Raw genomic sequence first — 14,587 nt, 5'->3', positions numbered from 1 at the left:
CTCCACTTGGAGAGGCAAGGATTAATCAAGGATAGTCAGCATGGCTTTGTCAGGGGAAGATCATGTCTAACTAATTTGATTGAACTTTTCAAGGGGGTGTCTAGGTGTGTGGATGAGGGTAGTGCAGTTGATGTAGTCTACATGGACTTCAGTAAGGCTTTTGACAAAGTCCCGCATGGGAGACTGGTCAAGGTGGTAAGAGCCCATGGGATCCAGGGCAATTTGGCACATTGGATCCAAAATTGGCTTAGTGGCAGGAGGCAGAGGGTGATGGTCGAAGGTTGTTTTTGTGGCTGGAAGCCTGTGTCCAGTGGTGTACCACAGGGATCAGTGCTGGGTCCCTTGCTGTTTGTAGTGTACATTAATGATTTAGTAAGTTCGCAGATGACACGAAAATTGGTGAAGTGGTAAATAGCGAGGAGGTAAGCCTCAGGCTACAGGACGATATAGACGGGCAGAACAGGGGCAAATGGAATTTAACCCTGAAAAGTGTGAGGTGATGCATTTTGGGAGGACCAACAAGGCAAGGGAGTACACAATGAATGGTAGGACCCTAGGAAGGACAGAGGATCAGAGGGACCTTGGTGTGCATGTACAGTACATAGATCTCTGAAGGCAGCAGGACGGGTAGATAAGGTGGTTAAGAAGGCATATGGGATACTTATATTCTATGCCTCGGCTAATGAAGGCAAGAGCAGGCAGGTTATGATGGAGTTGTACAAAATGCTAGTTAGGCCACAGCTGGAATACTGTGTGCAGTTCTGGTCACCACACTATAGGAGGGATGTGATTGCATTGGGGAGGGTGCAGAGGAGATTCACCAGGATGTTACCTGGGCTGGAGCGCTTCAGCTATGAAGAGAGACTGGACAGGTTGGGGTTGTTTTCCGTAGAGCAGAGAAGGCTGAGGGGAGACCAGATTGAGGTGTGCAAAATTGAGGGGCATAGATAGGCTAGATAGAAAGGAGCTTTTCCCCTTAGTAGAGGGGTCAATAACCAGGGGGCATAGTTTCAAGGTAAGGGGCAGGAGGTTTAGAGGGGATTGAAGTAAAAACTTTTTCATCCAGAGGGTGGTTGGAATCTGGAACTCACTGCCTGAAAGAGTGGTAGAAGCAGGAACCCTCACAACATTCAAGAAGCATTTAGATGAGCACTTGAAACGCCATAGCATACAAGGCTACGGACCAAGTGCTGGAAAATGAGATTAGAATATACAGGGCTTGTTGGCCGGCGCTGACACAATGGGCCGAAGGGCCTCTTTCTGTGCTGTATAACTCTATAAGTGGGTTCTGTATTTTCTGATGATAAAATGTTACAAAAAGTAACAGATCTTGTAGTGTATGTACCTTTAAGAGGAACTATGTTTTTGAAGCCCCTGTGTACTGTAGTACCAGTAGTGACCACTCGGGTATATAAGCCTGTATAGCGTCTTGTGTAGTTAGTTCACCTCCAGACTTTGTTCAGTAAACACTTGTTAAATCAACTCCTGCATTCCGTGTCTCCATTAACACACGGATCTAACAGATCTGTGGTGTCCATATCTTCTCCCTTGCTAGTTTTTGGGGTTTCCTATCCCTGCTTTTCTGTTTGTCTGTCTATCTACATTTTTCCTTCCCCACACCAGGTTTTTGTAATAATTTCTCTTTATTTAGGCTTCTTTTTTTCATCCCCTCTTTCTAAAATTATCTCTCCATGTTCCTCAGCCGTTCCCAATTCCTCAGCATCCTATTTTTAATCTTCTGCCTGGAACTTATTGCTACACTCCAACAAAAATCTTGTATTTATGTAGTGCCTTTAATGTAGTAAAATATTCCAAGGCGCTTCATTGGAACGTAATCAGACATTTGTTTCTCCATTTCTCTCCTCCTCTGTGCTCATTTATTTTTCAATTCTTTTAAAACTTTATTGAACCCAATTTAGTGGGCATGCTTCAGCATTTGTTAATATTTGTGCGGACATTTGCGAATTAATTTTTTGTGGCATATATTAGGGAGGGCGAGAGGGTGTCTTTTTGGGAGTCGGGGAACGAGAAAGGGCTTAAATAGAAAGAGGCGACAGGAAATTCCACAGCAATTGGAACAGAAAAGCACTGTATTTTTACATCATTAATCACAATTTTCGGCTGATTGGTGTAGCTTCGCCCAATGGCTAGAGAAGCTACAAAAAAGGCCTTTTGCAAAACTGCTACTTTGCTGGCTTGCACAGGCAAACTGCTCAGCCTGCCAGCAGCCAGAAAACTTGGCTTCCTTTGCCTGCAAAACCCTTTTTGTTTGTCTTTAGATTTGGTACTGCTTTCAGAGGTGCTCGTGAAAACAACCTTGCACTGCTTTTTGCTGTTAATTCCTGTCTACCAGGCTTGCACAAGTTTTTTTTGCACTAAACACTGGTCAATTTAGCAGAGTTTTATTCAACTTTTCATCTGCCTCATTTGTTAGGTGCACAGAATGATGGGGTCTATGACAATGGAACATCCCCCTCTTGATTCAAATTGATGACAGCCACTAATTAAAGAAGTTTGAGCCATCATTAAGGAGGAAATACAGCAAGCAGTCTTCTTGCATGCACTTTTCAAACACCTACACCCCCCCCACTTTTTAAATCTAATTTGCATATTATGTCAACGCATGCAGTCTGTCCGGATTGTCACAGCAGATCTGAAACAAAATTACCTCTTCTACTTTTGCCTTTCCCTTCTACCCATGGCCATATACAATAACTGCCATTATTACTCTCTGGACTGAAAGATTAACGTGCAGAAAAGCGTACCATCTCCACTGTTCAGTTATCATTGCTGCTCTGCAGATTAACGTAGAAGGTACAGGAAACTCTTGCTTAAACGGCACCTAAATATCTGAAATTCTCTATTAACCGGCAAAATTCATACTCCGAAAACAGCACCTCAATAGCCGGAAATGTTGCCGAGTCCGAGTCTCCTGCGGTGGCCGAGTTCTCCAAACTGCCACTACTCGGCTTCTTGGCGCTGTCGGAAGTCCGAACACATCAATAACAGGAGTCTGACTCTCCCGCGGTGTAGGTGAGTACCCAATTACTGTATACTGCACATTTCTTGATTTTTTTTACATTTTTGTTTGTTAAAAATATCCTCGGTAGATAACCCTTTCCGTCATCCGGAATTTTTAATCAACTGGCACCATCCCGGTCCCGTCGGTGCTGGATACCAAAGAATTTCCATATATCCCAAATGGGCGTTTAATTTGGGGAAGGGAGAGCTTTAAAAAACAAGGGAAACCTTCATATTTCTTCCCTTTTCCTCTCCCTATGCTATGATCGCCTTATCCACTGAAAGGTACATATTGCATCTGAAGCAGACTTTGGCTGTTCCAGAAGTTTTTCTTTCTCTCTACAAAGATATTTTACAAGCGAATCAAGGTAATAAATTGCCTAAATTGCCAATATTTATAAAATAGAAGAGCCTTTACCTTCTGAGATAGCTTCGGTAGCTCTGCGAATACCACGGTCAAATGCTCGAGCATCAGCAGGACTCTGAAAGGTAAGTCCAAACTTTTTATCGTCTATCTTCCAGTGGTGAAATATTGGGGTAACCTTGTTGTAAACTAGATCCTTCTTCAAGGCACACTCCAAAACCACCTGCACATTAAAATAGTAAAAAAAAGGATTTATTTTAAAATGAACTTACAACACATGCACTAAGCATGTTCACCAGCAGTAATCTAAGTGCAATCTGCACCTGTACTCTAATCCCATTATATTTAGCAGTAGATTTTAAATGGTTGCAAGAAAAAACTAGAGCTCCAGATTACAATTTCAAGTGAACAAACCACAAACCATTTTAAAAGATTATTTCATGTTAAAAAAAACTTGCGATTGGTCTCATCTAGCATCCAACAGTTTTTAAACTAATACCATGCAGATGAGGACCGTCACTTACAGTACCCACTAGGATAGACCATATCTGGTCAGTAATTGTTTTTTTTTAAGGTTAGGCAGTAGAAAACAGAGTAGGGATAATGGGTATGTACTCAAATGGGAAGGAAGTGACTATTGGTGTCACACAAGGATCTGTGCTGGGGCTTAAACTATTCACTATATTTATTAATGACATAGATAACACATGATGAGACAAAGATTGGTGGTGTAGTAAGTAGTGTAGATGGGCACATAAAATTACAAAAAGACATTGATAGATTGAGTGGGGGAACCTGTGGCAGATTGATTTGACACAGATTAAGTGGGAGCTCATCCATTTTGAAACAAAATCAGAGCATTATTCAAGATGGTGAAAAGCTAGGAACTGCAGAGATCCAAAGAGATTTAGGGGTCCATGTACACAGACCACTAAAATGTAGCAGTCAGGTACAAGAAATAATCAAAAAGGCTAATGGAATGTTAGCCTTTATAACTAGAGGGCTAGAATGTAAAGGGGAGGAAGTTTTGCTACAGCTATACAGGTAGACTATCCTTTATCCGAAAACCATGGGACCAGCTGTGTTTCGGTTTTCGGATTTCAGAAGGTTTGCATCTCCGTATCTGACAACAAACACTGTTCTTAGCAACAGCTTGTAAACACTCGGGCCCTGCCTTGGAAGCGTCTCTGAAGCTGTTGCTAAGCTACAGAGACTCTTTCCACAGCCTGACTCTTTAAAAAAATGCTAGGGGAAGAAAAAAAATGCTAGGGGGTGATATACCTATCAATTCATCCAATGAAAAGCGACGAGTTAAGAAAGTAACTATAGGTTTTTATTGGCTAAATAACAGAGCCCACCCTCGTGGGTGATCGGATCCAACAAGGAGGAATACCAGCCAGTCGACCACCTTTATACCTGGGCAAGTAGGCGGAGCTATGGGTGGAGTCAGCAGTGGTCAGCCCAGGTATAACAGCGTGGCAAGAGGCGACCTCATGTAGTGATACAACAGTGTAAACAGTGATAACCATAGTGTAACGATATAACAGTGATAACCATAGTGTAACGGTAGTGAACGATAAAAGTGGTTTACCACATTCACCCCTTGTTTAGATTTGAGTCCGGCGGGGTGAAGTGTACTACCAGTTCCGGTATGTCAGTCTGTCCGGAGGCCTCGTAAGTCTTTCTGATCGGCGCAGCAGCGGCGGCGGTGTTGCAGTCTCCGGTGTTAATGCTGGTGTCTGCATGGTTGACGAAGGCTCGTGGGGTTCCGGTATGCCGTCTACCTGGGCTGGATTTGGGGGGGTGGTGGGGGGTAACGGTGGTGTCTCAGGGGTGCCAGGTCGTCTGGGTATGCCACGTAGGCGTACTGGGGGTTGGCGTGCAGGAGGACCACCCTCTCGACCAGGGGGTCCGTTTTATGGGCCCTCACATGCTTTCGCAGTAAGACGGGCCCCGGAGAAGTCAGCCAAGTTGGCAGCGTGGTTCCCGTAGTCGATTTCCTGGGGAAAACAAACATTCGTTCATGGGGGGTGGCGTTAATGGCAGTGCAAAGCAGTGACCGGATGGAATGCAGCGCTGCCGGGAGGACTTCCTGCCAGCGAGAGGTTGGGAGGCCCTTAAGACTTTAAGGCTAAGAGAACGGCCTTCCAGACAGTCGCGTTCTCTCTTTCCACCTGGCCGTTCCCTCGGGGGTTGTAGCTGGTGGTCCTGCTTGCAGCGATACCTCTCGCTAATAGGAACTGGCGAAGTTCCTCGCTCATGAAGGAGGAGCCCCGGTCGCTATGTATATAGTTCGGGAACCCGAACAAGGCGAAGAGGTCGTTCAGGCATTTGATGACCGTGGTGCTGGTCATGTCTGGGCAGGGGAAGGCAAAGGGGAAACGGGAGTACTCATCAATGATGTTGAGGAAGTACACATTACGGTCAGAGGACGGGAGGGGCCCTTTAAAATCGATGCTCAAGCGCTCGAAGGGGCAGGTGGCCTTGATCAGGCTTGCTCTGTCCGGCCTAAAGAAATGCGGTTTGCATTCGGCACAGGTTTGGCAGTTCCTGGTCATGGTCCTGACCTCCTCGATGGAGTATGGCAGTTTGCGGGCCTCAATGAAGTGGTAAAGTCTGGTGACCCCGGGGTGGCAGAGGTCGTTGTGGAGGGTCTGCAGTCTATCAGTTTGCACGTTGGCGCATGTACTTCGTGATAGAGCATCTGGGGGTTCGTTCAGTTTACCAGGCCGGTACAAGATATCATAATCATAGGTGGAGAGCTCGATTCTCCACCTCAAGATCTTGTCGTTCTTGATTTTGCCCCTCAGCTTGTTATTAAACATAAAAGCGACCGAACGCTGGTCGGTGAGGAGGGTAAATCGTTTGCCTGCCAGGTAATGCCTCCAGTGTCGTACAGCCTCCACGATCGCCTGGGCCTCCTTCTCGACCGAAGAGTGTCGGATCTCAGGGCCCTGGAGGGTCCTTGAGAAAAAGGCCACCGGTCTCCCCTCCTGGTTGAGGGTTGCGGCTAGGGCGAAGTCGGATGCATCGCTCTCCACTTGGAAAGGGATAGACTCATCCACCGCGTGCATTGTGGCCGTAGCAATGTCTCCCTTAATGAGGGAGAAGGCTGCGCACGCTTCTGCCGTCAGGGGGAAGGAGGTGGACTTCATGAGGGGTCTGGCTTTGTCCGCATAATTTGGCACCCATTGGGCATAGTAGGCGAAGAGCCCCAGGGTTCTCTTCAGCGCCTTTGGACAGTGGGGGAGGGGAAGCTCCATGAGGGGGCGCATTCTTTCGGGGTCGGGGCCGATGACTCCGTTCTCTACTACGCAGCCGAGGATGGCAAGGCGCGAGGTGTTAAACACACATTTCTCCTTATTGTAGGTGAGGTTCAGCCGTTGGGCCGTACGGAGGAATCTTTCCAGATTAAAATCGTGGTCCTGCCGGTCGCGGCCGCAGATGGTGACGTTATCTAGATAGGGAAACGTGGCGTGCAGCCCGTTCTGGTCAACCATCCGGTCCATCTCCCTTTGGAAGACCGAAACCCCGTTGGTGACGCCGAAGGGAACCCTAAGGAAGTGGTAGAGGCGGCCGTTCGCCTCGAAGGCTGTATACTGGCGGTCCTCAGGGCGGATAGGGAGTTGGTGATAGGCCGACTTAAGGTCGATGGTGGAGAATACCCGGTACTGCGCAATCTGATTGACCATATCAGATATGCGGGGAAGGGGGTATGCGTCCAGCTGGGTGCACCGGTTTATGGTTTGGCTGTAGTCGATGACCAGGCGGTTTTTATCGCCGGTCTTAACGACTACGACCTGGGCACGCCAGGGGCTGTTGCTCCTCTCGATGATGCCCTCCTTCAGGAGACACTGCACCTCACAGCTAATAAAAGCTCTGTCCCCGGCGCTGTACCGCCTGCTCTTGGTGGCGACGGGTTTACAGTCGCGGGTGAGGTTAGCGAACAGGGAGGGGGGCGAGACCTTGAGGGTGGATAGGCCGCAGGTGGTATGCGGTGGGCGGCTTAAAGGCTGCTGGCTGTCGACTGTGAGTGGGGGGAGGGGTCCACCGTATGCCAAAGTGACACTTTGCAGGTGGGATTGGAAGTCCAGCCCTAGTAGGATGGCAGCGCAGAGCTGGGGCAGGACGAGGAGTTTAAAATTTTTATACCCCGTGCCCCTAACCGACAGGGTCACAATACAGTAGCCGCTGATGTCTGTAGAATGGGACCTCGATGCCATCGAGATCCGGTTGCGCGTTGGCCGGACAGTGAGGGAGTAGTGGCTCACCGTGTCTGGATGTATGAAACTCTCCGTGCTTCCGCTGTCGAACAGGCAGGTCGTGGCGTGGCCGTTTACTTTGATGTCCATCATGGACTTGGACAGGTGATGCGGGCGAGCTTGGTCCAGTGTGACGGAGGCTAGTGTATGGCTGAGCGAGCTGCTGTAGTCTGTGGGTGAGGTGGTGGGTGAGGCGGTGGTCGGGTCTGGCGACAAGGTGGCGGTCGACTGTGGTGGACACAATGGCAGCGCCCACGAGGTTGAATAAGATGGCTGCCCCCACAACTCACGAGGCATTGCTGGTGTCGGTTGCCTTGATCAAAGATGGCCGCCCCACGACTCACGAGGGGATACTGGCATCTGTGGCCTGGATGAAAGATGGCCGCCCCCACAATTCGCATGAGGCACTGCTGGCGTCTGTGGCTCTCCCCCTGCAGGCCTTAGCGAAGTGGCCTTTCTTCTGGCAATGGGAGCAAGTCGCGTTTCTCGCAGGGCAGCGCGTCCTCTGGTGTTTCGCCTGGCCACAGAAGAAGCAGCCGGCGGCCCGATCACGGGGGTCCGATGTTGCAGCCGGTACCGGGGGTGGCGGTCCCGATCGGTTCTGGGACGCCGGCGCTGAGGTAGGTCCCGGAGGCGGCGTTGCGAGGGGTATTGCGGCCGGGGTCGGGCCGGAGTCCCAGGGTCGCGCAGTACAGTACCTGGGATACGCCTCGAGGTCCCGATGGGCCACTTCCAGGGAGCGGGCGAGGGCTGCAGCTGTGTTCAGGTCGAGGTCCTTTGATTCGAGCAGTCTTTGCCGTGAGTAGTCGGACCGAAGGCCTTTCACGAAGGCATCGCGGATATTCTCTTCAGTATTTTCTGCAGCCGTTACCGCTTTAAAGTCACAGTCCCTGCCGAGTGTTTGTAGCGCCCGTAAAAATTCATCTACAGACTCTCCTGGCTGTTGCGGGCGGGATCTTAGGAGGTGTCTGGCATACATAGAATTTACCGGGCTCCGGTACTGCTGTTTCAGCAGGTTGATGGCGGCCTCGTATGTAGTAAGGTCCTGTATGAGTGCGAATACTTTAGGGCTCACTTGGGCGGTCAGCACTCTCAGTTTGGATCTCTGAGGCACGCCGGATTCTCCCAGGTAGGATTCGAAACAGCTCAGCCAGTGTTTGAAGTCGAGGGCTGAGTTTGCTGCCTGTGGGTTTAGATCCAGGTACGGCGGTCGGAGGGCTCGCAGCCAGGCCGGCTGCTGTGGCTGTTGTAGCTGGGCATCTGACTGGTCTGACGGTTCATTGGACATTTTTAAAATTTAGCCAATAAAATTGATATACCTATCAATTCATCCAATGAAAAGCGACGAGTTAAGAAAGTAACTATAGGTTTTTATTGGCTAAATAACAGAGCCCACCCTCGTGGGTGATCGGATCCAACAAGGAGGAATACCAGCCAGTCGACCACCTTTATACCTGGGCAAGTAGGCGGAGCTATGGGCGGAGTCAGCAGTGGTCAGCCCAGGTATAACAGCGTGGCAAGAGGCGACCTCGTGTAGTGATACAACAGTGTAAAGTGATAACCATAGTGTAACGATATAACAGTGATAACCATAGTGTAATGGTAGTGAATGATAAAAGTGGTTTACCACAGGGGGAAGAAAAAAAACCTAACAAAACGGCTGCCGATTTCTGCCGTTAGATCGAGGTTTCCGGCTCCCCCTGCTCTGTATCTGAATTCCTTGACTTAGCGGGGGTCTGGGGCTCGACTGCCGCCGCCAGTTGTGGGAAAGCCGGATATTGGCTGACTCCTACACCTACACCAAGCTGGCCCGCAAATCAGGTCGGGGGGCGGGGGGGGGGAAAGAAAAGACTATCGGACGGGCTGCTGCAGCTATCGGATGGGCCGCTGTATTGTTGGGTTCACTCTCCCGGTACCTCCTTCACACTGCCTGGCTCGGCCTGCAATCTCCTACCCAGGAGGGAACTCTATGACCCTCTGCCCTGCTCACAGGGAAAGGCAGAGCTCCCAGACCACTCCTGTCATGTTTGGCGCCACTCGGGTCATGTCGTGCGCACGACTTACGTTCCACGAAAAAACTTTCGGTTTTCAGAGTTTTTCGGTTTTCAGAAGTGCGGATAAAGGATAGTCTACCTGTACAAAAGCCAGGGTTAGACCACATCTGGAGTACTGTGTATAGTTCTGGACACTGCACCTTAGAAAGGATATATTAGCCTTGGAAGGAGTGCAGCGCAGATTCACCATAAAGTTATCAGGGCTCCATGAGTTAGATTATGAGGAGAGATTACATAAACTAGGCTTGTATTCCTTGGAATATAGAAGGTTAAAGGGGTGAAATAACAACAGAAAATGCTGGACACACTCAGTAGGTCAGGCAGCATCCGTGGAGAAACAGTTAACGTTTTAGGTCTGTGGCCCTTCGTCAGAACTGGAAAAAGTTGGAGATGTAACAGGTTTTAAGCAGGTGCAGAGACAAGGAAAGGGGGGGGGGGGGCGGTGGAGGTGGAGAAGGGGAGGAAGGAACTGAAGGCACAGTCTGTGCTTGAATTGAACTCAGGGGAGATAAAATGTTGCAAATGGGGATGGCAGAATCATCAACTGCTGCCGCCTGAAAAAATGGGGGGGGGGGTGGTGGGGGGTGTTATAGTCTGAAATTGTTGAACTCTATGATAAGTCCAGAAGGCTGTAAAGTGCCTAATTGAAAGATGAGGTGCTGTTCCTCGAGCTTACGTTGAGCTTCGTTGGAACAGTGTAAGAGCCCGAGGTCAGAGTGGGAGTGGAGCGGAGAATTAAAGTGACAGGCGACCAGAAGCTCGGGGGTCACCCTTACGGACTGAACGGAGTGTTTCCAGCATTTTCTGTTGTTATTTCAGATTTCCAGCATCCACAGTATTTTGCTATAGTATAAGGTTAAAGGGGTGATTTGATTGAGGATTTTAGGATTTTGAAAGGAATCGATAGGGTAAAGAGAGAGAAGCTTTTTTCTGCTGGTGGGGATCTTAAAATCAGAGCCAAGCCATTCAGGAGAGAAGCTAGGAACACTTCAAGCAAAAATAGAAGTTTTTCCTAATTTAAGACACTATACAAATAAGCTGCTACATTCAATCGAGATCATTTAAACAAACTGAGCAGCCCATTTAAAATAAAAGGCAGCAGCTCAATCTCACACTGACTTGATCATTACAGTTCATGTTGATTTTCATCCCTGCCTGTTGCATTTCAGACAATAAGGAGGTTCGACCTGTAAACCACAAGGTCTTGTCCTTCTCCTGACTCAGCTGTGACTCATCTGCTGCATTTCAATCTGCCCTATTGGGGCAAATTGCTTGTCTCATTTCAGAGAGCAAGGGCTGTAAAATAATGGAGGTGGGGAGAAAAAAAACTAACATAATAAGCCCAATCCTTAACTTATTTTCTATACTGTACAGTTTAAATTTCTCCAATCTTTCTGCTTAGCCAAGCCACTTTACACAAGGCCAGTCTTCCTGCTCCTCTTACCCTTTCCAATTCAAGTGGTGACCAAAATTCCGCACAGCATTCTAAATCACAATTCACTGGAGATTGTGTTAATATTCTATACTGCTAAAAGATAGGGATATAATTATTTCATTACAAAAGTTTCAACCCCCCCCCCCCCCAAAAAAAAGCAAGGGGTTAAGAGAAGGGGAGAAAGAGAGAAAAAAGTCCAATTTAATTTTGAAGCCCCACCTTTTTTGCTCCATTATTTTGTTCTTATTACTTCATAAAAGCCTAATATATATCAAAACATTTTCACATCAATAAAAAAAACAAAGGCACACCTAATAAATTTATTGAGACATTTCTTGAGGATGCAAAGTTAGTGGATGAAGGCAATATAATTGATTTTACATTTCAGAAAGCATGTGACAAAATCCCTCAATTTATTTACAGCTAGAGGGAATGCTTACAAGATCAATAGTGATTAGAAAACAAATAGTCTAAACTAGACAGTAGAGAGAATTATAAACACTGACCAGCAGAGGCCTAAACCTGATGTCCCAGAGTCAAAAGATTCTCTCTGCACACAATATTGGCTAGTCTGAAAGTTTGAGAACTAAAAGACCCCAAAACAAATACCAGATCTGCATGACATTGAGTTAAGAGTGCAGGGTACCAAGTCAATTGTCAATCCCAGCAAAATATGCCATTACAATTTTGAGCTTTTAAATAAGACTATTTTGTCTCAATAGTTTCAGATGTTGTAAATGAAGCTTTTCAACAACAATCCAGAAGCTGCATCCGGTCAGTAATCTGCTCTTGCAGTGTTGCACAAATTTGAGGATCAAAAACCCAATTTGCAGTAATATTCTTACTAGATTAAACCTATTCTTGTGCTACACAATTGTAGGCAAGTGGCAGTAACAGATATTAACCACAGAAAAGATTTTCCTGGTGAAAATATTTTCAATTAAATAAGATTGTAAGAAATTACTGCATAAAAAACATCAAATCTCAAACATTTTCTGCTGCTCCATTCATTTGTCAAAGCCCTGGATAACTTACTATGTCAGTTGTCTATCCAGCATGTTTCAGTTGATTAGAACTTCAGAAACTAACCACCAGCTCTTGGGCCTGCAGCAATTTTTTTAAAAAGAACACTGCTCTTTGAAGTCTGGTGAGCAGACAAAACTTAGCTAAACCAAAATTCATAAAACAGAAGCTTCTTTCAACAATTCAACAAGTTTGAATTATAACAAAAATTCACACCATTACATCGGAACACCATTTCTGGCAGTTTACTCAAATCACATGTTTTCTGGACATTACAATTAGCTTGTTCAGATCACATGAACTGAGGCAGTGACAAGTATACACCCATTAGCAACTGAACACAAAGACACAATCTGACTTGAGGGTCAAAAGGAGGCTTCTGACGCCTGGAACGGGAGCACCATTTGAACTTCACTTTAAACTGACAAGCAAAATGTACACATTTGTGACGGTTTCAAAATTGAGGGTCATGCATTGAAGAGCTCATATCAGTGAAAAGCCAAGGGGCAAATCATAACCGTACTGACATAGGTAGGCCTCAATGGAATATCAGCACAGGGATATCCTCTAAAAAAGATAACCATAATCGGCAAGAAATTTTTGCAAAACATACACAAAAAAAGCAGCAAAACATCACTGCAGAACTTCAGACTGGAGAAGAGAACTGGATTGTAAAACAGAAACAAAAACAGAAAAACTAACCTTTTTTCTGAAGCCAGTAATGAAAGCAGACCAAAGGCCAGAATGTTTTAATATATAAAGCAGAATGGGGAAGTCACTTAATGCACAGCATAAAGTTGAGTCCCAGGGGATTTTACTGATGGGTTTCCTGGTCAATATTTATCCGCCAAACAACATCACTAAAACAGACCATCTGGTCATTTATCTCATTGCTGTTTCTGGGAGCTTGCGGTGTGCAAATTGGCTGCCACGTTTCCCAACATTACAAAGTAACTACACTTTAAAAGTACTTCATTGGCTGTAAAATGGTTTGGGAGGTCCCGCGATTGTGAAATTTCTATATCAATGCAAGTTATTTCTTTATGGGAATATTGAGCTTCCTATCTGTATTCAAGAGTCAAACAGATAAGGAAGATGTTATTAAGTTGCAGCCAAACTTTACAAGTAATGGAAGGGGTTTAGGGAGAGAATTCTAGAGCGTGTAGCCTACATGGCTGAAGGCACAGTGGCCAAAGGTTATGGTGAAGGGAGTGGGGGTGGGGAAAGGGGAGATTTACACAAGGCCAAAGTCAGGGAAACAGAGTGTTTGTGGGGCTGGATGTTGTAGGACTGGAGGAGGTTACAGAGATAGAGAGGGCTAACGTCGTGAAGGGATTTATGCATTACAATGAGAATTTTAAATCACAGGAAATTGCGAACCTGGAGCCAAGGTAGGTGACTAAATGCCACTTGGTGCGGGATAGGATGCAGGTAGAGTTATGGATGAGTTGGAGTTTGGGTGGAGGATGGGAGGCTGACCAGGTAAGCAATGGAATAGTAGAGTCTGGAAGCGACAAGGTATGGATGACATTTCCAGTAGGAGATGGGCCAAGGTGGGGGTGGAAACAAGACATTGTTATGGATGTGGAAGTAGATGGTCTTTGTGATGAGGATATGGGGTGGAAAATTCAGTTCGAGGTTGAATAGGGCACTGAGGTCACAAGCAGTCGGATTCAGCCTAAGACGGTGGCCAGGAAGGGGGAAAGTTTGCATCAAGGTTGAAAGACGATGGCTGCGGTCTTGCCAATGTTTAGCTAGAGGAAATTGTGGCTCATCGAAAACTGGATGTCAGACAAGCAGTCTAACAGAGGCGAGAGGTGGGTGTCGTCAGCATACATTTGGAAGCTAATACAGATGAAGTTTGAAAACCCAAGAACTTGTCTACATAACAAAGAAGGGCAGCAGCACAGCGACTGATTTCCAGACTCCGTGGAGCCACCATTAGTAAGGTGAGAGCAATAGAAAAGACAATTCAACTTTCAAGAGTAGTTTGTGTACAACCCCTACATTGTGAAAAGATAAATGCATGTCAAGCTCCTTTCAAGTCATACCATTAACAAAAGACAAATGAACAAAATAGCAGGGACAGAAAATCTGTCTTAAAAACTATGAGGATATGCACTTTTGAAGGTGTACTTGTCAACTCGTGAACTGTTGAGACAAGATCAGGTTATCTGGTTTGAAAACACAAGTTTTTTTTGTACATCTATGGCTTCCTACACTGTTCCTGAAGTTTGCATTGAACTTTACTGGAAGAATATAATCTCTTTCTCCAGGGCACTCTGCAGCTTACTGACCTAAACACTGACTTTAGTAGTAAAGTAGCCTGCCATTGTACAGGGTGGGGGTGGTGGGAAAAAGAGGAGGCCGGTTGACATTGCAGGCAGGGACCCTTTAACAAAAGCAATGTTAAAGGCTGGTGGTTGCT

The 14,587-nt window shown here is 46.6% G+C and overlaps 1 protein-coding gene across 3 annotated transcripts in view; it reads right to left on the bottom strand.

Annotated features, from left to right (window-relative positions):
* Positions 1–14,587, bottom strand: part of spred1 (sprouty related EVH1 domain containing 1) — a 118,799-nt gene that overhangs the window by 30,241 nt on the left and 73,971 nt on the right. For all 3 annotated transcript variants that reach the window (XM_086003473.1, XM_086003474.1, XM_086003475.1), the window contains exon 3: positions 3,440–3,608. In XM_086003473.1, the coding sequence (XP_085859599.1) occupies positions 3,440–3,608 (169 nt within the window). The remainder of the gene's footprint in view (positions 1–3,439; positions 3,609–14,587) is intronic.

Source organism: Somniosus microcephalus, chromosome 12 (genome assembly GCF_052327205.1).
Source record: "Somniosus microcephalus isolate GS21.2 chromosome 12, FLI_Smic_1.0, whole genome shotgun sequence".
Taxonomy (NCBI): Eukaryota; Metazoa; Chordata; class Chondrichthyes; order Squaliformes; family Somniosidae; genus Somniosus; species Somniosus microcephalus.
This window is presented reverse-complemented; position numbering and strand designations above follow the sequence as displayed.